The sequence below is a fragment of the Helianthus annuus genome, chromosome 13, assembly GCF_002127325.2.
Source record: "Helianthus annuus cultivar XRQ/B chromosome 13, HanXRQr2.0-SUNRISE, whole genome shotgun sequence".
In the NCBI taxonomy this organism is placed as follows: Eukaryota; Viridiplantae; Streptophyta; class Magnoliopsida; order Asterales; family Asteraceae; genus Helianthus; species Helianthus annuus.
Window position 1 is genome coordinate 130,891,906 of NC_035445.2, and position 25,079 is coordinate 130,916,984.

The 25,079-nt window shown below is 35.4% G+C and overlaps 2 protein-coding genes across 2 annotated transcripts; one reads left to right on the top strand and one right to left on the bottom strand.

Annotated features, from left to right (window-relative positions):
• The first annotated feature begins 4,495 nt into the window (after nt 1-4,495).
• Nucleotides 4,496-8,183, top strand: LOC110921765 (protein HIGH ARSENIC CONTENT 1, mitochondrial). Its single transcript, XM_022166113.2, has 6 exons — nt 4,496-5,787; nt 5,897-5,974; nt 6,550-6,623; nt 6,740-6,810; nt 7,644-7,697; nt 7,826-8,183. Exons 1-6 carry the CDS (start codon nt 5,771-5,773, stop codon nt 7,940-7,942), a joined length of 411 nt encoding a protein of 136 aa, XP_022021805.1. The 5' UTR covers nt 4,496-5,770; the 3' UTR covers nt 7,943-8,183.
• A 2,372-nt stretch (nt 8,184-10,555) lies between these two features.
• Nucleotides 10,556-24,228, bottom strand: LOC110920738 (DNA (cytosine-5)-methyltransferase CMT2-like). Its single transcript, XM_035982499.1, has 21 exons — nt 21,888-24,228; nt 21,422-21,720; nt 21,291-21,325; nt 21,071-21,173; nt 19,095-19,199; nt 18,840-18,959; nt 18,587-18,680; nt 16,836-17,011; nt 16,681-16,746; nt 15,869-16,120; nt 15,696-15,754; nt 14,603-14,669; nt 14,192-14,521; nt 13,482-13,550; nt 13,303-13,389; nt 13,133-13,220; nt 12,316-12,437; nt 12,091-12,239; nt 11,509-11,578; nt 11,312-11,415; nt 10,556-10,877 (listed from the first exon to the last, which is right to left on the bottom strand). The coding sequence occupies exons 1-21, from the start codon at nt 23,758-23,760 to the stop codon at nt 10,724-10,726; spliced, it is 4,422 nt and encodes a 1,473-aa protein (XP_035838392.1). The 5' UTR covers nt 23,761-24,228; the 3' UTR covers nt 10,556-10,723.
• Nucleotides 24,229-25,079: the final 851 nt, after the last annotated feature.

A 25,079-nucleotide genomic window follows, 5' to 3' on the forward strand; every position in this document is an offset into this window, starting at 1 on the left:
GAAAAAGGAACTACATAGCAGCACAGAAGCAAACAAAAATGTTTTGAGGAGGTTTTCTATATTATAAGTGCTGATTTTTCTTTAAGCAAAAATACCTTATTTCATTTACCATATATTAATCCAAATGAAAGAGATCATGAGTAAGACCATGTATATGTAGTCATGGTTTGAATTTTGTTAAATTAGAATTAGGATTGGTAACAAAAGGTTTTACCAAAGAAATATGTTCGTAACTTTTGACCGAGAAGTTGTAAACTTACACTTTCTTTAAAAATAAGATTTTCAAGAAACCGATTTTATTTACAAAGATAGAAAGATCTACTAAGAATATTGGAAGATTACTACACACTTTTACATAACCCACAAGTTCATGTGTTTGCGATTTACGTATATTTTGAACTAGTTGATGTTGAAACATTGTTTGTTGATGTTGGGAACATTGTTGATTGAATTTATAAAAGAAAATGATACGCTTGAAAGCGTGGCCACCTCCAGTTACAGGGGAAACTCTGGCGAAATTTTTACAGAAATATAAACACTTGGAAATATATTTTGGTGACAAGTGTTTATAACTATATTTTTAACTTGTTTTCAAAATGTAAATTTCGTCACGATTTTATTACAAAACTTCTAAGTGTCGGAAGTGGGATTTTCACAAATAAAACTTGCTAAAATATATATTTAGAATATATATTTTTCATAATAGCACTTGTGCGAATTTTTATGATTATTTTGTGAACTATACAAATATTATTTTTAGAGTAAAAATAATATAACTCGTACACTGAGAAGTAACGACTCCAAAATAATACGAACGCCTTCATAATATTTAAGTTACACCAGTATTATTATTATTATTATTACCACCCGAACTTTATCCGTAACTTACGTATTTTCAGAAAATACTCTTAAACGCGTATTTTGACAAGAGTATTATTTTGGGAAATTTATATGTAATAAAATATAATATTTTTGGGAAGAATATTTATATTTTGGAGAAAGAATTAAAATATATTTTAAGTGAGACTTAATAATATATTTTGAAGATACAGAAACACACATGTATTAAAGCCCCCATCCTTGGGAAGGAATATATTTACCAAATAATTACCAAGTGTAATTACGAAATAGTTGCCTAACTATTTCCCAAAGACATTAAACCATAAGCTAAGGCACGGCCGTCCATCTAAATAGAAGTTAGTACGTGTAGGTCGTCGCACAGCAGGTTGACTGGGAGATTTCTTTTTAGAGACGCACTTCGGTGAGTTCATGTCCCCCTTTTCTCTTAACTGTTTTCTGTTTTCTAAACTGCGGGGGTGAAATACATGTTACTATGATTACGAGTACTTTTACACATGGTATGATTAGCGTAAGGAGGGTTACTACTTAGATCATGTGAGTGGGTAGGCGGGAACTGAAGGCCATTAGTCCTCAGTATAGGACCGAGGGACAGTAGCGGTAGATCTATCTGGGTGTAGCGAGCCCAGCCCCAGGCCCATCAGAACGGACCTCGGGGTGACTTTGTACCCAACGCAAAAATCTGCTAGGTTTGAGTCTTCCTACTGCACATCACACATATCAATGGCCTTGCAAACCATTGGTGATCTCTTTATTTCCTTATTTGCTACATACCAGTGATTTTTATACTTACAAAGGTTTTACATACTCACTACACATGAACTCGCTCAACATTTTTGTTGATTTTTCCAACTTACATGTATTTCAGGGAACTAAGGATCTGGCACGGTATGCTACGTTTCCATGCTGCGTTAGAGTTATGGGATCATCCTCGTTTAGGGATTGCGACTTTTACCTGGACGAGTCGCAAGTCTTAAACGGTGTTTAATTTATGTTGTGGTTGCGTCTTAAGAACAATGTTTTTATTTTGTAGTATTGTAAACTCGATGCATGTGTCTGCATTTTAAAACAATGTTGTGGTATTTTGTCCTTAAGACTTTAATCAATGGATGATCTGCATGGTTTTACTTTCATATAGCTTTGTTGTGTAAGTTATGGTATTAAGAAGTCACACCAAATTAACCCACGCTTCCGCAAAGCCAGGGTGTGACAGCTGTGGTGGCAGGGGAAAGGGGAGGGGTGGTGGTGATGGTCTGCACTCTACAGGTTGTGGTAGAGAGAAGATGCAGAGACATGTGTTAATGTGTGTGTGTAAATGCTTATGTTTTTATTTTCATTTTCAATAAAAGAATGGATTTTTGGAGTTGATAATAGAATAAAAATTAAATACTTATATACAAATTTACTTAAATACCGTTACTTTAACTAAAAATTTTAACTTAGTTAGAGCCGTGGAGCAAACTTCCGACAAAACCGAAACATCAGGGAGTAAAATGGCTATTTTTAAAGAATTTGAGCAAAACCATTAAAATGACCAAAACACAGCGAGCAAAACGAAAGTTTACTCTAATTTATTTAAACAAAACCTTTTTGGAAAACACTCCCAATTATAGACCCATTACAATCTTACCTGGGACAAGGTTTTAACTTTTAACCAAAAATTATCTTTCCTAAAACTTAAACTAAGAAGGGTAAGAAGCCACTACAGAGTAACAAGTGTCTATTGAAAAATCAAGTGGGAATGGTAGTTTCGTCTAAGAGGAAAAATTGAATATGCACATGCTTCTCACATGTTAGGAAACATGCACATGCAAGTCACATGCTATTTTTCCCAATTTTTTAAGCCTTCGTAACTTTTTTATACGTCATTTGTTTTTGAAAAAATTATATCATAAAATTGAATGTCTTTTTTATCTTTAATATGAGTACCATATTGTTATACATTTCAAAAAAAAAAGATTTCAAAAACCCAGTTGTGTATTACACAATGCACATAACGTAAAACACAATGAACATCAAACTAAAAACAAAATGGAAAGTAGACCTAAAACACAATCGATGACAATATATAAAAGACACAATTGACAACAGACTAAAACACAATAGACATAACGTATTACACAGTGAGTATCAAACTAAAAACACAATTGATGACAGTAGATAAAAGACACAATTGATAACAGCAAATAAAAGACACAATGGACAACAGACTAAAAACACAATAAACAACAAACTAAAACACAATAATCAACAAAACAAAAACACAATGTACAACAGATTAAAACACAATGGGTAGCACACAAAACACAATGACCAAAACCTATAACGGTGTATCGAAAACCTACCAAGTTAAAAAGCACAATAATCAAAACCAATAACACAATGTATAGAAAACCTAAATATAATATCATCTTCATTGTGTCATACAATATGTTATAGGTTCTAATAAAAACGCAATGGATAGAACCTAAATTAACATTGTGTTATAAGTTTTTAAATAACATAATGTATAGAAATCCTAGTAAAAACGTAATAACCAAAACCCAGTTGAAAAACACAATGACCAGAACCTTTAACACAATGCAAAGAAAAACCCAAAAAAATTAAAATTTTTATTTTATTTTTATATAGTAATATCATACTCATATTAAAGATAAAAAAAAACGCTCGTTATTATGGTTATTTTTAAAAAAAAAATAATGGGGTATGAAAAAATTATGGTCGTTTTGAATTGACGGGGGAAATTGGCATGTGTCTTGCATGTGGAGAGAGAAAGTCAATAAATGTAGGATTCCCTTTATAGGATTCCACTGTTTTTTTTTTCCCTAAAACTAATCTCAACCCTTCAAATTTAAGATCAATGGTCTATAATTTTTCTTACCATTCTTATTTATTTTCCTTTTGTATTTGATACTAATCCCTAAATACATATTTATTTTGTACTTTTGAAAATACCAAAAAACTCTCTTTCCTAAAACTTTACATATTTATTTTGTCCTTTTGAAAATATTCGGAAATCGTTGTAGGCCTTTACGACGCATATCATGATGGTTTGGATGTGTAATATGGTTAGACTGATCAACAGATGCATGATGGATCAGTTTAATTTATACTATAGTGTTTCATCACGAAAAATAAGTCAAAATTATGAAGAAAAAAAAAACTTGACCACAAATTCCATTAAAGTTTATGTTGTTACACCTAAAAAATATTTCACTTATGTCAAAATAGTTTGTTACAAGACTTTTGAAATAAACAATAATTATACAATATGTCAATATATCACTTGAACTACATTTGAATCAGATATAAAAGTTTCAAACAAATTAAAAATGATATGGTAGTCTTTAAAAAAAACTTAGCAAGCTCATGCCTTATCATTCAAGTCACAAATAAAATAGAGTAAACTTCCGTTTTGCTCCCTGTGGTTTGGTCACTTTAACGGTTTTGCTCCAAACCTTTAAAAATAGCCATTTTACTCCCTGATCTATGAAGCTTATCTCTATTTCACTCCCCGCCCCTAACGCCATCCAATTCAACTGTTAAATCCTAGTCACATGCCCCTCACATGAGGGGCATTTTAGTCTTTTCCTATGTATATACATACCACACATTTACTCTATAACAAATTCAATACCTCTCTCTCTCTCTACAAGAGCTCCCTATCTCTTCTACACCATCGAACACCGCCCGTCACCCACCACCCCAGTGCCACCACCTGCCTCCACCACCACGACTCTATCTCTCTCTAACAACCTGTCAACACCATTTTATCCCTCTGTTGATTTCTCAATTTTGATCTGAATTCCAGCAAACACTTTAACCATTTTGAGAATTATTAAATTGATGAACAAGATCTAAGGTTTCAGCTTTTGCATAAAAAACCCAACAAACCTTTGTTTTTTTAGCACTTATACCTCTCCCTCAACCATTTTCATCCACCATCTTAGATTTGCTTTGTGAGGTAACACAGAGACAACTAAAGAAAAGGATTTCACCTTTGTTAGGCGATTTTGAGTGGCTTCGGGCTGAACACCACATCGCTCCACCGTTTCGAACACATGAAACCATTGTGGCAGTCAGTTTCATCTTTCTGAACGAACAGTGTCGACGAATTTAAGTGGATCTGGGCAGAACCTCGCATTGTTTCACATCAGTCCACCGATTTGAACACAGGAAACCGTTGTGGAAGTCGCTCCACATCAGTTGATTTTGACCGGATCTGGTTTGAAACCCAAATCTCTTCATATCCATCTTCCGATTTGAACACATGAACCCATTGATTCTTGCTCCAACTTTGATTTTTGGTTATTTTACTCGCAATATACCAATTTACCCCATAAATTCAGTTTCTAAAATATGTGATTGTAGTTGAACCACGTTTGTGTTGGCTGGTTGTTAGTGTTGATGGATGGTGGTCGCGACTGTTAGTGCTAGTGACAGTAGGTGGTGGTGGTTGTTGGTGGTGAGAAATTAGGGTTTCTAAAAGGCAACAAGATATCAGTTCTTAAGAGGGAGGATGGGAAAAGACAAATTTGCCCCTCATGTGAGGGGCACGTGACTGTGTTTTAACGTTGGAAATGGATGGCGTTAGGGGCGGGGAGTGAAATAGAGATAAGCTTCATAGATCAGGGAGTAAAATGGCTATTTTTAAAGGTTTGGGGCAAAACCGTTAAAGTTACCAAACCACAGGGAGCAAAACGGAAGTTTACTCAATAAAATATTTATGGTCAACTCTTTGGGGTGAATAATGCATTTGAAACCCTTTAAAAAAAAGTCTACTTGATCATTGGGGTGAATAATATATTTGAAACCCTTTAAAAAAAAAAGTCTACTTGATCTTAAAAAGTCAACTTTTGTTGGTACAAATACATGAAAGCCATCAGTCTATAGTTCATCAAGGCTTGACTCCATGGATGCCTCCAAGAGGTTAGATCCTAATTTACATATTGTTTCTATTTGCGTGTTAGTGCAACCGCGTGTGCCTCGTGTTTGGTCCAACATCTGATTGTGTGTGTTTAACTTGATGGTTTGTTAGTGTTGAAGATGTGGTCACAGTGGATGTTCATGCAGCTAAAGAACTCCTTAACTCTGGTCACGGGTATCTTGATGTCAGGTTAGTGAGAGAAGATACAAAAACATGTTTATAAATGCGTTAAATTTTCACAAACAAAAAATTCATTTTCTCGTATATTAGTGTTTCAGCGCGTTTTAAATCACTATTTTCATAACCAGGCCTGCTGTCGAACCAAATGATTTACAAGTACACTCGTCGGACAGTTTACAAAACCCGAATGCCGTCATAAATAACCTAAAAGTTATATATAATTTGAGGCAAAATATGAATTATTTTATCTTTTAATATGGATTTGCAATGCTTATAAAAGATGGACCCAAAATAAAATTTTTGGAGGAAAAAGAATTTGTAAAAATTGAAAATCCGGTCAAACTTCCAGTCCGGTTCAACAAATGAAGACGGTTTAAGGATACTCAAGTAGCGGATCGGCCTGTCTGAGAACAGTGTTTTTAAACAAGTAAAAGAAGCGGATCGGCCTGTTTGAGAACAGTGTTTTTAAACAAGTAAAAGAAGCGGATCGACCTGTCAGAGAACAGTGTTTTTAAACAAGTAAAAGAAATTTTACCATATGGTTTTTATTTATTTGTTATGCTTTGTGTATTTAAAATCAACAGAACAAATGAAGAATTTAGCAAGAGTCACGTGGAAAATGCTCTGAATATCCCTTACATGTTCAAAACACAAGAAGGTGCCAATTATATTAAGAGATGAATTTATATATATATATTAGCCTAATAAATAGTAGTTGATTGGATTTTTTTTATTTACATATCTTCATATTTTGTTAAAATTTACTACTTTCAGGAAAGGTTGAAAATCCTGAATTTCTGGCTCAGGTTTCGGCTCTTTGTGACAAGGAGGACTCACTCGTTGTGGTACACACCTTTTGTTTTATATTATAACTTGTGTGTGTGACTAGGGACATGTTCAATTTAGGGTGTAAATGAGATGAGTTGAGTCGTTCGTGAGCTACTCAGAATCATCTTGTTAAAAGGTTGAATCAAGCTAAGCTTAAACTATAGACTGAGCTCGAGCCTATATTGAAGCTCATTTAATAAACAAGCTCGTCCCAAGCCTTACATCTCAAGCTCCACTAGGCTCGTTAGCTTAAACATGCATTTTATTTACATTATTATTTTATTAAATTAGACATATAACTGTAATATATAAAATTACGATAAAATGATCTTATAAAATTACTATGAAATATGAAAATAACTATAATTATATATTAAAACAGATAAATAAATAATAAATGAGTCAGCTCGAGTTTGAATTTGTAAAAAAAAAAAGTTCTCAAGAGTCGAGCTTGCTGACGCTTTAGAAAATAGAGCTTGAAACAAGTTGAGTTCGAACTTAAACAAGTTTAGGCCGGCTTATTTACGAATCTAGTTAAACAAAAAAATCATGAGATCAAAGGAATCATTTTGGTCTAAACTTTGCGACGTTGCAACGCGTGTGTATAGTTCAACAATTTTACGTCTATTTTATTTTGCAAGTTAACATGGCGCAATGCGTGTGCGTGGTTTAACTTTTTTTACATCTGCTTTTGTTCGATTAAACGGTCCGGCCGCAAACCACGAGTCCTAAATACTGGTACCTACACCTGGATTTGATTATTATCCATATAAAGTAATCGCTTTCCAGTTGAACCTATTCATCTATCAAACATTTTATTTAATTCATATTTTGATTTTATATTTTAAAGGCTTGCAACAGTGGAGGGAGATCGCTTAAAGCTTCAGCCGAACTTCTTGCTGCAGTATGTTCCATATTTTTATCCGGTTTATTAACTAGGGCTTTTAGAGTATCTACATTATACATTCATAAATAAATACATACATACATATACCTTTTGGTGATGATGTTGTATGGGTTGTGTGAATGTAGGGCTACAAGAACGTGAAGAACATGGCCGGTGGATACTCCGCATGGGTCGATAGCGGGTTTGCAGGTGACGCCGCACCAGCTGAGGAGTTGAAAACCGCTTGCAAATTTCGGCGCTAATGCTCATTCAAGAATCAAGATTATAATACTTTTATGTATGTGTCTTTTTACGTATGTGTTTTCTCAAAATCCGTACATTGTGGTCTTCCTTTTTCTTATGTTTCTTGCAGTCCCTTGTATACATTGTAATTTAAACAAATCTGCCTATAAATGGGTTAAGTTGGGTAACGTTCAACCCCGCCCGTTTTAAACGGCTATAACTAACGTTTTTATCAGAACATGCAACAAGTCTTCTCGAAGATATGACAACTGGTTTAACCCCGGTTCTTAACAATAATAGCTTTTTAGTACGGGTGAGCATCGTTAATGTTATTAAGGGTGAGCATAGCGCTCATGTTTAGCATGGCAATGTGATTGCAGGTCGCAATCTGATTTTGACGCCTCCATAGCATAGAAATAGCGGGATTCTAGGTTTTTTGTTTTAATATATTAGCGATAATATATGCCTATAAAATAGCATAATTTTCGTTATTCTTCTGCAAACAGCGTATGTTGATACATATACTGATAATATATGCCTATAAAGTTATAAAATAGCAGAATTTTCGTTATTCTTAGATGTACATCTGAAAACAGTGTATTTTGATAAAGTACTATTAAAATACACATAAAAATAGGGGTGGCAAAATGGGTGGGTTGGGTAGGTTTGGGTAATGGGTTAGGATGGGTATGGGTTAGAATGGGTTTATTAAGAAATGGGTTAGGATGGATTTAGGTCAAGATGGGTTTTTGTCAAGATGGATTTGGGCATGATAGGCTAAAAATATAAATAAAAATTAAAAAAAATTAAAAAAAATCAAAAAATTAATAAATCAAAAATATTGAAAAAAAATAAAAAAAAAACTAAAAAAATAAAAAAAACAAAAGATTAAAAAAAATAAAAAAAATAAAAAAAAAATTAAAAAAATAAAAAAAAATAAAAAAAGTTAAAAAAAAGGTTCCGTGCTTTTTGAAGATTGTACGTCACGATGAACTTCATTTGGTACCGGGTACCGGTACCGACCCGTACTTGTACCATCAAATTTTCAGTGAAAACCTAATATAAGATCTAACACCTACAAGTTTCTACAATTCGACTAAAATTGCTTGTTGATCAACCCTACTCAATATGATCATTCAATTACACACACATAATGCAATACCAGATGAAAGTGACCAAGACAACTAAAACTTGAGTGGCAAACACACAAGTACACAACACACATATATATATATATATATCATGGACATCCATGCAAATGGTTATATAGTCAAAATTTATATGTTATAACATTAGAATGCATTACATGTAATATGTACACACATAAGCAAGATGAATCCCCTAAAATACAAAAAAATTATGACAAAAAATGGCAAAATAATGATGATCATTGAGCATAAGCAGTTCTCCCACTATTTGAAAGAAGTCCATCCTTAGCCTTTTCAGAAAGAATCTTAAACACTGCATCCATGTTCCCTTGTTTTGGTTTATCTCAACAAGAGCCTTTGCCACCTCAGCATCCGTAACCTTACAACTTCTCAACACACAATTGTTTGTTCGTAACTTCACTCGACTCAACAGTCATTTCACCTTTCACAAGTTCTTTTACTAATGCGATAATAGTTGCAGTGTGCGGCATATATCCATGACTCACCACCTCTTTATATAACTTAAAAGATTTCCTCAAGTTCCCGCGGCCCGCCTTTACAATGGCCATGTATAAGAACATTATAAACAGCTTCAGTGGGTGCTTGTTTTCTTTGAAGCATTTTATCAAACACCTTATCTGCTTCATTCATCAAGCCTTTCATGCAGAACCCTTTTAAAAGAGCTACAACGCTTTTCAACTCCATGTTCAGTGAAAACCTAACATAAGATCTAACACCTATTTCTACAATTCTATTACAAATGAGCTGAACAAATCGAACAATACACCTACGAGAGTCCGATCTACATCTTACAAACAGATCTAAACTCATATTAAGAACTAGAAATGCGAAAATTACAGTGGATAAAGTGATAGACAACACACCTTGATCATATCGATAGGCTGGGTGACACATGTAGCAAGCATACAAGAAGCTCCGCCATTAACGAACGGCTTGATCGTCGGCCACACACCGCCGATTGGCTTTGGTTTCTCCACTCCCATTTTGACGAGATTTGGGGGAAATTAAGAGAGAGAGAGAGAGAGAGAGAGAGAGAGAACGCAAGCAATGAGGTAGATTCAAATGGAAAGCAGAGTAGTAATGAAACGAATGCTAGAAAACCCATGCTGACCCATATGTTATTTTGTTATTTTTTAAAGTTACCCATCTTGACCCATTTAACATTTCTTGTTAACCCAACTTAACCCATCTACTACAAAAATAATACCCATCCTAACCCAAAGTTGAATGTATGGGTTGATTTTGCCACCCCTACATAAAAATATTTCTAAAATTATAGTGTATCACTAAACACACAATAGTGTCCGCTATTTCATCGTTATCGCTACGTAGCATATAGGTAGCTTGGCGCATCGTCTGCTATTCGCTATCAACAACTATGAGTACCATAGTTTAACGATCCATCGTGGTTTCATGGCTCTCTAAACTAAAATAAAGCGTAAAAAATCAAAACTAGCTGCGATATAGTCAGAAAACTTCATAGATTCAAATAGAACTAAGCTGCAATTTGTTATTGTATAGTCAATGACTACAACGAGCAGACTAAATTAGAATGAAGAGTTGACAATAACATACTAATTCAGTTTTTAAATTACGAGAATAGAAACGGGTCAGCCATAATGCAGTCAGTTTCTACAGCTGATCAAGTGGGGGTACTTGGAATGCAAAATCAGGCGGTAGAGTCATGAGTGCCTCGCCTCCACTTAATTTCCGAAATGCCATTCCAAGGGCATACCCCAAAGTTTTTGAAACAGAAACGGCCACAGCATTTCCCACCTGACAGTACCTGAAATTTTTTTCCATTTTTTTATTTATCGTTAATTAAGACTCGAAGAACCAAAAACAAGATCCACAAAATGGGAACTAAATTGATCTGAAGTTTCTTTTATTGTAAACTTCTTTCACTTTTTAGATACTTGGTAATAATATTTTATTTTTATAACTTCATCATTTTGAATTACTTAACTTTCTTGTTCAAAATAAAAAATCACAAAGTTGTTCAAGTTCACATGTGGAGAGACTTTTATGTGCAAAAAATTGTTGAATGACTTTCGTGAGAAACAGAAAGTACAGTGTTTTGTACATGCAAAATGTTGTTGAGTGACTTTTATAAGAAAAAACAGAAAGTATAGTGTTTTTTTTTTGTGATTTTTTTCCAATGTAATTTGATAATAGTTAAACCCAAGTATAGTTATTATTACTAAAATGTCACTCTCGTACCTTTCTTTAATATTGCCACAGAATCTATAATGATCGGGAAAGCCCTGTAATCTTGCATACTCTCTCAAAGTAAGGACTCGGTCCTGTTCCGGATGTATAGCAGCCTGTACCAATTTTATAAGGTCACCAACTGAATCAAGATATATGGTTACGTTTTTCTACGTTTTTTTAAATTAAAATCACAGGGGGGAAACTACCTGGCTGTGAAGATTCGGGAACGTAACCACAGTTGCCACGTTTTCATCCCACCATAATCTTGCAAATGGTCTATCAATATATTCAATCGTTAGGATGTTATAATTTTTTTAGAGTAAAATGCCATTTTCGTCCCTGAGGTTTGGCCAGTTTTGCGACTTTCGTCCAAAGGTTTGTTTTTCCGCATCTAGATCCAAAAGGTTTGAAATCTTGTCATTTTCATCCAGCTAGTTAACTCCATCAATTTTTCTCCATTAATTCAGGGGTATTTTCGTCTTTTTCACCGTTAAGGATATTTGAATACTTGTACATTATGCTAAATGTTTGTACATAATATGAAAAAGACCGAATTGCCCTTTAAGTTAACAAAAAAGACGGAAATACCCCTGAATGAACAGAAAAAGATAGATGAAGTTAACGAGCCAGATGAAAATGGAAAGATTTCAAACCTTTTGGATCTAGAAGCGGGAAAAACAAACCTTTGGACGAAAGTCGCAAAACTGGCCAAACCTCAGGGACGAAAACGCCAATTTACTCTTTTTTTAAACGGCATTGATAAAGTAGCATATGAGAAGATATTAAACCTTTTAGATTTTCCTTTCTCAAAAGTGAAAACATAATCCGGTATCAATGGCCTTCCAGACGGAAGCAACACTTGTTTGTCGGCTGGACCTCGGCGAACCATATTATCATCACCGACAATTATTCCAGGGAAGTCCCGGAAATTCGCTCCCTATAACAAATCTTAAAAAATTAAGAACAGAAAAAATGTCGAAAAAATAAGCATGAAAAAGGAACAAACGGTTAACCTTTCTGCGTGGTACGTGACACAATCGATGATAATCATCTTCAGACACCTTGTAAGGTCGATGATCAGTGAGAACCGAGTTTTTCCAGTCTGTAGCCCCTTTGGGGGCAGAACCAGTCATTTCTACAGAAAGAAAGACAAGTAAATATTATTTAATGAAAAGGTTAAGTGAAAATAATGAAAACCATGGGTTATAAATGATGAAAACCATCTCAACTAACCAAATAAAGGTTAGAGTTAATTACCTTTTTCATCTTTGTGGTTTGTTGAAAATAATCATTATTGTCCATTAGTTTAAAAATTGCAAAAACAGTACCAGTACTTTCACATTTGTAACAACTGGACCCACCCCCACTAACACCATACAACTCACCGTTAAGTTTTTTTTATGAAAAGACTAAAATACCCTTGTATTAGCTGAATTAAAAAACTAGAAAATTTAAAAAAAGTAAATTTAATAAATATAAATACTGTGGAAAAATAAATCTAATAAATACCCTTGGGTTTTATGTACACAGTGTTTATATTTATTAGATTTATTTTTTTATTTTCTTAGTTTTTTTATTTAATTAATACAAGGGTATTTTAGTCTTTTCATAAAAAGACTTAACTGTGAATTGGACGGTGTTAGTGAGGATGGATCCAATTGTTACAAAAGTGAAAGTATTGATACTGTTTTTGCAGTTTTTAAACTAATGTACTGTAAAGGTTATTTTCAACAAACCACAGGGACCAAAAAGGTAATTAACTCTAAGGTTAAGATGTGAGTTTTTTATTGTAAAATATTAGCCTAAACTTTGTTAAGCTATATGCATTACCATCTTTCGGTAACCTAATATACTTTTGGAACTCAGTTTCTGGAGGCATTTCATATGTTATCTCTTCACGAATTTCATGGCTTGTAACCTGTGTATTAAACATTAAACATTAAATTACATTAAGGTTACATAAAAGCGAAAGATAACCAAAGTCTAATTGAGAAGAGTACAGGTGGAAGATCGGAGATGGCGTCACGAAGAACAATGGCTTCTTGAAGCTTTCTAGGTTGGCCTTCATTGTAAGCAACTGTATTTTGCTGCATTACAAGAATTATATAATTAGGATAGACAAACAAAAAAGAATAACATAGACACGTTATTTGAATCGAGTAAACTAATAATTAGGCACCTCAAACTCAGCTGGAGGGAAATATCTGACAATAACTTCATGTGTGGGAAGCGGAAATTGTGGTAGTCTCTGCAAACAGTTAATGTGCTTGATTTAGTAACAGAAACGATAGGGGAAAGTTAATTATTAATATGCATCTCCTCATCATGTTTGCCATAACATTTTGATATATCAAATGATAAAAAAAAGGAAAATTGGATTTTAAGAATCTCAATTTTGACATATTGGCCGGCAACAGTCACAACTAAAGAAATGTTTTGTGACAGTCCCAACTTTTAACCTATTTTCCCTCAGCGATCCCATACTAACTAAAAGTTCACCCGGTTAGTTTTTGCTGATGTGGGCTGCTTATGTGGCAAATAAGGACTACTTATGTGGCAAATAAGTCAAAGCTTTGATGACGTGGACTGCTTATGTGGCAAATAAGTCAACATTATGATGAACGTGGACTGCTTATGTGACAAGTTTTTGATGACGTAGAATGCTTATGTGGCGGTCCACATCAACAATAACTAACTGGATTAACTTTTGGTTAGTGTGGGATTGGAAAACACGTTAAAAGTTAGGACTGTCACATAACATTTCCTTAGGTGGGACTGTTGTCGGCCAATATGTTAAAGTTGGGATTATTAAAATCCAATTTTCCTAAAAAATGGTAAAGATAATTACTATCCAAAAATTATAAAACATAAAATGGATAATAAAGTCACCTCATTTGGATGAGCGCCCCATAGAAAAACACGCAACCTAAACTGTGGAAGACCATACGAACCAGCAGCCATGATCCCAAGTCTTGATTGGTAATTCATATGAACCAAACGACTTATAGCATATCTTCCAAGAGAAGCTTTGTCAAATCTTAAAAGGTCACCCACGTTTTCCATCAAGACATATTTAGGGTTTAAGAATTTCACTATGTCAAAGAAGACAACTATCTGCTGATTCTTTTCATCATTCAACGGATCATCAACGTTTCGAAATCGATTGTAGCCACTGATCCCTTGGCATGGAGGACCGCCACAGATAACATCCGCATCACCCTAAAAAGCATAATAAAGTTATACCGTATAGTTTTTATATGTGGTTAAGATAGCAATGCAACATTTAGCAACTAGACTCACCGGGCATGGCAATATCTTAGACTTGAATCCGTTTCTAACAAAAGTTTGTATGTGGCCTTGGCAATCACTGTGACAAGTAAATTATAAGCAACCGAACATGTAACTAGTTGTACACTAGAGCTTTTTATTATAAATAGAGTAAAAGGCCATTTTCGTCCCCGAGGTTTGGCCAGTTTTGTGCTTTTCGTCTAGATGTTTGTTTTTTCACATCTGGATCTAAAAGGTTTGAAATCTTGCCATTTTCATCTGACTCATTAACTCCATCCATTTTTTAGCATCAAGTCAGGGGCTAAGTAGCACTGGAATGGGTACGGGATCGGGGTACGGGGACGATACGGGAACGAGGAACGGCAAAACTCAAAATTCCAAGATACGGGTACGGCAATAAAAAATATAAAAAAAAAAATACATTAAACAAATTCCAAAAATACTACATCTTCCAAAGGTAATTAATTATCAATAATCAAATCATTTTCAAATTCCGGTTCATCTAGTGAGAGATTGGCAATCGATAGAGAATTAGAGATGATGAGACTTGAGAGTTTAGAGATTAGAGAAGCCAAATATGATAGGTCTATTTATTTAATGGCCGGTTGTGGAATTTGAAAGGGGAAAAACCCTAAAAATAAATGGAAACGGGCTGGATACTTCTACCAGATACGTCCCCGACATTGGAAACGTTTAGGAAACGTCACCAACGAGTACCCATGGTGTTTCCGTCCCCGACAAGTACCCGAGACGGGTACGGCCACATAAATGGAGTCCCCGTGCTACATAGGTCAGGGGTATTTTTCTCTTTTTAGACATTTTTGTGATGATTAAAGGGTTTGGGTGGGGAGAAAGTCAACAGAGGTGGATCTTTATTTCTTATAGTGTTTTTTATTTTAACAAAAAAATGACTAAACAGACGGAAATGCCCATCATTTAACGGAGCAAATGGATGGAGTTAACGAGACGGATGAAAATGGCAAGACTTCAAACATTTTAGATTCAGATGCGGAAAATCAAACTTTTAGACGAAAGTCGCTAAAAACTAGCCAAACCTATGGGACGAAAATAGCATTTTACTCTAATAAATAAACGCAAAAATAACCTCAACGCATCGATTGGCTCCCACGTATCATCACTCGGATCGTAACCCTTCCATCGCACCTATGGAAAAGCTAGGAGTATGAGATGTCTTCATAATGCAACTGAATAAATTATTTATCAAGAAATGAAGACTAGAATGCTGCTAGATAGAATTATATGTATATACTAATATACCTTAAACTTTAACCCATGTTGGCCTGTTTCGCTGGGATCTCCATAACATATGTCGACAATACTTGAAACTTCATACTCTCCAGGAGCCATATCTGTATCCGATAAGGATGATTCATCGATTTTTGATTCATCTTCACCATCGCAACTAGTTTCATTCATTCTATCAGTAGGATCATCCAAAATATATGTTTTGCATAATTGTTCCCATTCCTTCAGTAGTTCCAGGAAATCTTCTGCAGTTGTATGTCGAACCTATAAAAAGATAATAGTTATGATACCAACAACAATAGCAACAACAACAACAACAACAATAATAATAATAATAATAATAACAATAATATTAATAATAATAATAATAATTGTTGGATATCAAGCAATAATCTCGAATGGGAATACGAATAAAGCGAAAGGATGACAAAGAATTAGATTAATGTTTGATATCTTGGTACCGAAATAGTATTCCGACCAAGACTTATATACGTAATCCATTTGACAGTTACAAAAAACGGTTGATGATCGGTTGGCGCCAAAAACTGTTTGAAACCGTTTTTGTAACACACCTTCCAAACCCGTCCACATAACCATCGAATTAGCCTAAGTGGCAAGTGCTAATCCTAAATAATGTTTAACTAAACTTAGATACAAATTACAATACATACAAACAAATATAAATACGAGTATAACTAATTAAGTTTATATGTCTAACAACAACAGTAATAATAATAACAATAATAATAATAATAAAGAATCAAACACATAGTGTATATTAACATAATATTATGATTTATTGATACACCAGTCAGAACACTCACTTCTGTTTCTGGATGATTTAGCTTCAAGCTGTCACATGCGGACTTGTGATAATCAATTGCCCATCTCTTTAGTTAAAGAAAACAAAAAGAAAAGGCAGTTCATTAAACAAAAATACCAATAACATTGCATAAGATTTAAGGAACGAAATAGTTACCGTTACAAGTTTAACACCAGAAAGTTTGGCACCAAGACAGAGTCCAGTTGACATTCCACCGCAACCAGCATAAAGATCCAATAATGCCAGTTCAGTTTTGTATATTTCACCACTAACGTCTAATGGAGTTGTAGTTATGGTATCAAGGCTACTTGGAGTGGCCGAACTGTCTGTAGCTGCAAAATTTCAATAAGATCGCAAATATAACAGTTACACATAATAAATTTAAGATGATTAAATATTATGTTAAAACTGGCAAGTTAAGTGGAGAGTGTATATGTATATATAAATATATAGAAGTTAAAAGGTGACAAATGAATAAACGATATTACCAACACCTAGATATGAACAACATGCATTACAGTAATGACATATTGGAGTTAAACTAACAAATCAAATACTATTTCAAAACAAAAAAGCCATTACCGGGCTAGGGGTCCCACTCGTATATGTATATATAAATATATAGAAGTTAAAAGGTGACAAATGAATAATCGAGATTACCAACACCAAGACACGAACAACATGCATTACAGTAATGACATATTGGAGTTAGACTAACAAATCAAATACTATTTCAGAACAAAAAAAAGCCATTACCGGGCTAAGGGTCCCACTCGTTGAGGATGTTGTTGACAGATCTCAATCTGATCCCTCGATGGAGTACCAGGCACTGGCTCCTTCTAGTAGCTTTGATTGTCAACAAAGTTTGCTTGGTGTTATCAAAACGTATTTTGCTTTTACCATAAATTTTATTTTCCAGATATTTTCATATACGGGTACTTTCATACAAAATTAGATAATTGTCCTCTAGAACAGGTAAACAGGTAATGACTTGATATCACCATAAAAAATAGAGTAAAATGCCATTTTGTCCCTGAGGTTTGGCTACTATTGCGACTTTTGTCCAAAGGTTTGTTTCTCCGCATTTGGATCCAAACGGTTTGAAATCTTTTAACCCCATCCAATTTTTTAACGTTGAGTCAGGGGTATTTTCGTCATTTTAGACATTTTTGTGATGATTAAAGGGTTTGGGTGGGTAGAAAGTCAACAAAGGTGGATCTATATTACTTATAGTATTTTTATTTTAATAAAAATTGTCTAAAAAGACGGAAATGCCCCTCATTTAACAGAAAAAAACGGATGGAGTTAATTAGTTGGATGAAAATGGCAAGATTTCAAACCTTTTGGATCCATATGTGGAAAAACAAACCTTTGGACGAAAGTCGCAAAAGTGGCCAAACTTCAGGGACGAAAATGGCATTTTACTCAAAAAAATATCATAAAAGACACTTGATATCATCCTCTGAAAAAAGGGAAGTTATAAGATATCACATTTTGCATTTATCATCTTAACCCAACACTCCACAAACAATTTCATGTTATCGGATATAAATTTTATACAGTGCATTTCCTGAATCCTTGAGGCAAGTGATATGGGAACAAGATAATTTATTTTCGGAATGGCCAAGAAAAGCAGTTTGAGATCTATAATTACTATTTAGCTATAAGTCTGTGTCATCGTGTCATCTGCAATTTTCACATATTTGCGATCGAAGGGTTGTACCATATTATAAGGGGTGTGATCGGGATTTTTGCCTTAATTATACACTAAAAAAATTCGAGGTGGGCGCCCGCCACCCCACGGACCGTAGTGTTTGTTGCCTTAAAGATCGTGATTGTTCAAAAGTTCTTTCAGATGCTATGAAAATTTAATGAGGCAAACAAGTTGTGAATGGCAGACAAATTACCAGTCACCAAGGAGCGGAATGTTGAATATTTTACAGAATATTCCATGTCACAATAATACTCAGATGGCTGAATTGATGTTGATTGGAAACCTAGCTGCAATGGTTGCAAACGATTTAGAATGGTAAAAACAAAAATCACTAAATGAAATGCAATATTTAAACATCCATGAAAGCCAAGAAATAATGTTGAAGAGGATTATATAAAACAATATGTGACGTAAAACGGGGAAAAATGGCTAAGATTGCAACGTACCATTGGAGTTTTTTCTATTACATTCACTTTAGAAAGTATACATTCTAATAAGTTGTCATTCATTAAAGTGGAGGAGAATAAACGCTTCGTGTCATGGAACGCAGCAGCTTTTTTCATAACCTGAGTGATAAAAAGTTAGAAGAAAAAAAAAACAAAAAAATGAAAGAAGAAAACAAAAGAAAAGCTGAAGAACAAATTACAAACAAAAAAACTGGTGAAAATGGCATTAAAATACAGTAACAAGCAGCAACTAACCGTATCTTCAGCTCTGAAAAACCACTGCACTCTAAAATAATTTTCATCATCCGATGTTTTGAAAAATTCTACAATCCTGCCAACATGCGGTTGCATTCCCTCACCCTGAAAAACATTGTTCAACAGAATTATGACAGAAGCATACAGGAACTTGTTCACAAATAATTACCTTTGTTTTTTGAGGCAGATTTTGATGTGAATGTCAGTACTCAACCTTGTAATTACACTAAATGTATCAGGTATGTTATGGAATATGCATTTACAGCACATGTTCACCTTTTATACAGATGGCATATATATATGAACATTACAACAAATTAAAGCATCCTAACTAATACAGTCCTAGTTTAGGTAATCAACTTTTGTTCATGCTGTTAATGAACCTAACTTCAAAGTTCAAACTATGTGTTATACCGTTAGATCCTGAGACACAGTAGAGCTATGAACTTTCAGTAATAGTGCCATAAAGTTTAAGACACAATACAGTGATGGATTTTTTAGTTCTAACCCGAAAATTTTGTCATGCATATGAACCCGAACCCGACCCGAATATTCGTGGGTTGACCCGAACACGACCCGTTTAACCCGAATTTTTTAAGTTTTTTTAATTTTTTGCCACAAATTAGTATGTTAAATTAAAATTTACTTTAAAACACAAATGTATATAATACAATTACATTTAATTTATAAAAATTTATATGAATTTCTCTTTTAAAGTTATAATCATGGCATAAAATACACACCCAATTTAATTTATAACATAAAACATATTGTAAAAAAATATAACATAATATAAAGAGGTTAAACAGGTCAACCCGCCAACCTGACTTGGTTGACCCGAACCTGACCCGTTTAGTTAAACGGGTTTGCAGGTTCAACCTGAAACTGACCCGAACCCGTTTAGACTAAACCTAAACCCGCGAATTTCGTGTTAGGTTCGTGTCGTGTTTTCGGGTCGTGTCAGAAATTAACACCCCTAGATTTAAGTAAGAGCGGCAATTTTGATAAAGTTTTCTGGTTATATGTATCTCCAAACCAATGGGTCAATTTAGTGTAGTTTAAAAATTAGCTATACAGGAAAGAGATTGAACACATCAAAAAGGACGAAAATCACCCAAAATGTAATCAAAATGCTTAAAACCAGGTCAGATGGGTCGAGTGTCACCCGGAGTGCATTCAAAATGCATATAACATCCTAAATAGTTTTATTTCCAAGAATTTAGATTAGAATTAGAATAATATAGAAGTTCAAGAAACTAAAAGAAAAAACGTGTTTGCAGGTTGACCCAACCAGACCCAACCCGACCCGTTTTGTCCTATTCTAAAAATTACTCATATTGACCGCTTGGTTTTAAAATGCGCACATAATGAGTGATGGCGCCCAATGCGCTGTTCGTTCGCCAGAGCTGATGATTTGCGTTTACGTGATGCGAGAATATTGCGCTGATTTCGCATAATGTGCTCGGCGCATAATACGCTCCGATGCACGGAACATTGTTATGTTTTTTTCCAGATTTATGAAATGGGTTGGGTTTTTTTCAATAATTAATACTTAGTATGCTTGATTTGGACCATTACGGGTCCAAAAACACTTTTTGTGATGCGCTGGCATCGCGCATCAGATTTTTGGACCTAACACATTGGAGCGCATCACGCAATTTAAAACCAAGATATGACCAACCCACTATCCAACCAGCCCAATTTGCCACCTCTAGTTTTATGAAGTGTCTTTTTAATAATGGAGTTTTAAAACCAAGCCAACCAAAATCAAAATATGTTGTACATGACAGCCAAAGCTTTGCTTCTGAATAATAATATTTAGGTATGACCGTTTATATGAAAGACATAAATTATTAAAAAAATTGCATTACGGGCCATGTCTATAGCCACTAGTAGCAGGAAAGATGTTTAAGAAAGCAGTAAGTTGAATAAAAGATGAAAAACTTTTGATTTCATTTTCACATCAAGTTTGATACCTTGATGTGTGCACAATCTCCAAGACTGAAAATGCATCCGTTAACATTAGCTTGAAGGTAATGGCATTCAACATTAACGTGCACTTCATCCTCTTCACCAGCACTGCATCATTTATCATGTTCAATGTGGAAAAACGAAACCAAGATAGCATTAAGTATAAGTAAAACAAAAACATCAAAGTAACCATGACTAATTCAAAACATAAAGAGTCCTACTCACTTTATTATCCCGCTCTGTCCCTTGCGTCTTTTATTCTGCAGAATTAAGAATGCTCATGTACTCAGAATTGCATAAATCAATATTTAATATAAACATCACTATCGCCAACCGCCATAGATCATAGATCATACCTTCAATTCATAACGCCAACCCCACCGTTCTTTTGCTTCATGTTCCGGAACCGGCTCCCCAACAAACATTAAAACTTTTTTTCGCTTACTTTGCTTCTTATCAGCCGAACCAGTCGGTGCTTTTCGTTTACAACTGCCATTTTCTCTTTGAGCATCTATCTCTTCCACACTGGACTTAATCTTCTTCAACTTTGATCCACTCGTGGTCGTTCCTTCAGTTTGGGGACGGGGCGGCAATCTCGGTGATCTTCTTAAGCCGTTTTGCGTAAGCCTTTCCAATTTGCCCCTACCAGCATTCCCTGTAGCCACCGGATATTTATGTATGTATACCAGTAGTTAGTTAGTCAGTTACTCTAGTTAGCTACAGTTTGTTATTCCAGATATAAAGGAATGCATTGTATGTGTTGTACTAAACTATTAATTGATTGATCATATTGATATTGTGAGAGCTCCATACGGACCATACCTGATTTCACCGAAGATGATCCCGGTGAACTTTGTATGCTTGTTTCCGGAATCGATTTATCTTCTGTACTTTGTTGACAATCCGATGCAGCAACAATTGGTGATTTCGGTGAACTCGGTAAGCTTCTCTTTGGAGAGGCGCCATCTGTAGTGATAATAACAGATTCATCCATCGTAAAGGTCGTCGGCGTTTGCACCAATTCACCATTTGCCACACTACCATTCAATTCCGAAACCAGTACCGCCGACTCAGCAAGCGCGTTAGATTCAGTTCCGTTAACTTCAACTTCTACCATAGTCACTGATTCATCCATCGTAAAGGTCGTCGGCGTTTGCACCAATTCACCATTTTCCACACGACCATTCAATTCCGTAACCAGTACTGGCGACTCATCAAGCGTGTTAGATTCAGTTCCGTTAACTTCAACTTCTACCATAGTCACTGATTCATCATTTATCACACTACTATTTAATTCCCGTACCGGTACAGGCGCCTCATCAACTTTGTCCGAAAAATTACCTCCAAGTGCGTCAGATTCAGTTCCGTTGACTTCCACCATAGTCACCGATTCACCATTTATCACGCTACTATTCAATTCCAGTACCGGCAACTCATCAACTTTATAAGAAAAATTACCTTCAAGCGCCTCAAATGCCACAGGCTGCGCGTTATATTCAGTTCCGTTGACTTCCACAGTAGTAACCAATTCACTATTTATCTCACTGCTATTCGATTCAGGTACTGGTATCGGCACCGGCACCGGAACCTCATCAACTTTGTAAGAAAAATTACCTTCAAGCGCGTCAAATGCCACAGGCAGCGCATCAGATTCAGTTCCGTTGACTTCCGTAGTCACCGATTCACCATTTATCACGCTACTATTCAATTCCAGCACCGGCAACTCATCAACTTTATAAGAAAATTTACCTTCAAGCGCCTCAAATGCCACAGGCTGCGCGTTATATTCAGTTCCATTGACTTCCACAGTAGTAACCAATTCGCTATTTATCACACTACTATTCGATTCAGGTACCGGTATCGACACCGGCACCGGAACCTCATCAACTTTGTAAGAAAAATTACCTTCAAGCGCGTCAAATGCCGCAGGCAGCGCATCAGATTCAGTTCCGTTGACTTCCGTAGTCACCGTCACCGTCTCACCATTTATCATACCAATATTCAATTCCGGCACCGGTACCGGAACCTCATCAACTTTGTAAGAAAAATTACCTTCAAGCGCGTCAAATGCCACAGGTAGCACATCAGATTCAGTTCCGTTGACTTCCGTAGCCACCGATTCACCATTTATCACGCTACTATTCAATTCCAGCACAGGCAACTCATCAACTTTATAAGAAAATTTACCTTCAAGCGCCTCAAATGCCACAGGCTGCGCGTTATATTCAGTTCCGTTGACTTCCACAGTAGTAACCAATTCGCTATTTATCACACTACTATTCGATTCAGGTACCGGTATCGACACCGGCACCGGAACCTCGTCAACTTTGTAAGAAAAATTACCTTCAAGCGCGTCAAATGCCGCAGGCAGCGCATCAGATTCAGTTCCGTTGACTTCCGTAGTCACCGTCACCGTCTCACCATTTATCATACCAATATTCAATTCCGGCACCGGTACTGGAACCTCATCAACTTTGTAAGAAAAATTACCTTCAAGCGCGTCAAATGCCACAGGTAGCGCATCAGATTCAGTTCCGTTGACTTCCGTAGTCACCGATTCAGCATTTATGACACTAATATTCAATTCCGGCACCGGTACCGGCGGCTCGTCAACTTTGTAAGAAAAATTACCTTCAAACGCCTGAAATGCCACGTCAGATTCAGTTCCGTTGACTTCCACCGTATTAGAAGACATTATCGCCGATCTTCCTAACAGAAACTTAACCTAATCGCCGAATGGAACTAAAATCAATCTCGCAATACTTCTACACTTCTACGACGTCGTATTGTATACAGAATCATCATCTCAGATCCACACAACAATTAAAACTCCAATATTCAACAAAAATGTCAAATTAATGAACTATTATGTACTGAATTCAAGAATCAGCTCAATTTCGATTAACAACGAACAATTAGCAGCCAATTAGCAGCGCCGTGGAGTGAAACTGGAGATTAACGAAGTATTTGAGGTTTTCCGGTGAAGAATTTTGGAATTGAACGGTGAATTGATCAGCAATGCAGGTTGTGATAAGATATTATTAGAAGTAGCATTGTGATAAGAAGCAACTGGAAGCAGCTGTTGGGAGATTTTGGAAATCTCCGGCTAGGGTTGGTAACAGATCTATTTGGGGATTTATCATGTGTTTTATGTGAGTGATGAGTGGAGAGAGGTTAGGGGTGTAATTAAGTGGGAGTTTAGGGGTGTGTTTGGTAGATTGGTGATTTAATAGTGACATTTGTCAAGTAGTTTAATATTTAATAATATAACAATTTAATAATGTTTGTTAGTGTCAATGGCTTAATGTTTTCAAATTGAAGAGCAGGGATATCCAAAGTGTTGGATAATCGATTAAAGAAGGTCATTGGCCCGGTAATTTCAGAATCTCAAGTGGGAATTATATATTAGATGGGCCCTTATTATTAATGAAGTTTTAAGATGGGGAAATAAGTTTAAGAAAAAGGCGTTTTTATTAAAAAAAATCGACTTCGAGAAGGCCTATGACAATGTAAATTGGAAGTTTTTATTATTCATCATGGCCCAAATGGGTTTTCCTGATCGTTGGTGTATATGGATGAAGGGTATTCTGGAATCGGCTAGATCCGCGGTGCTTGTCAATGGTTCCCCCACTTTTGAGTTTTGTTGCTCAAAAGGTTTGCGTCAGGGAGATCTGATCTCGCCTTTTCTATTCCTCTTGGTAATGGAAGCTTTATCTTTTTTGATCGAAAAAGCGAAAGAGGTAGGTGCGTTACATGGTATTAAACTTCCTAAAAATGGCCCGAGCATCTCCCATCTTCTGTATGCGGACGATGCGGTTTTACTTGGGGAATGGACTGGAGAAAACCTACTGAACGTGGTCTGTATCCTTAGGATTTTCAATATGTGTTCGGGTCTGAAAATAAACTTTTCTAAATCCAGCATTTTTGGGGTAGGGGCAGGGACGGCTGAATTAGGGGAGGCTGCTGATCTCATCGGTTGCCAAGTAGGGGAGTTTCCTTTTATTTACCTTGGTT

What these genes read in the sequence shown, in the direction of transcription:
- LOC110921765 (XM_022166113.2), top strand. An exon ending in CATGTTCAAAACACAAGAAG is followed by an intron (nt 6,624 to 6,739) that starts GTGCCAATTATA and finishes TACTACTTTCAG; the next exon opens with GAAAGGTTGAAAATCCTGAA. An exon ending in AGGAGGACTCACTCGTTGTG is followed by an intron (nt 6,811 to 7,643) that starts GTACACACCTTT and finishes TATATTTTAAAG; the next exon opens with GCTTGCAACAGTGGAGGGAG.
- LOC110920738 (XM_035982499.1), bottom strand. Translation starts at nt 23,760, where the DNA reads ATGTCTTCTAATACGGTGGAAGTCAACGGAACTGAATCTGACGTGGCA. An exon ending in GTTGGCGTTATGAATTGAAG is followed by an intron (nt 21,326 to 21,421) that starts GTATGATCTATG and finishes TTAATTCTGCAG; the next exon opens with AATAAAAGACGCAAGGGACA. An exon ending in GAGCCAATCGATGCGTTGAG is followed by an intron (nt 14,670 to 15,695) that starts GTTATTTTTGCG and finishes TACTTGTCACAG; the next exon opens with TGATTGCCAAGGCCACATAC.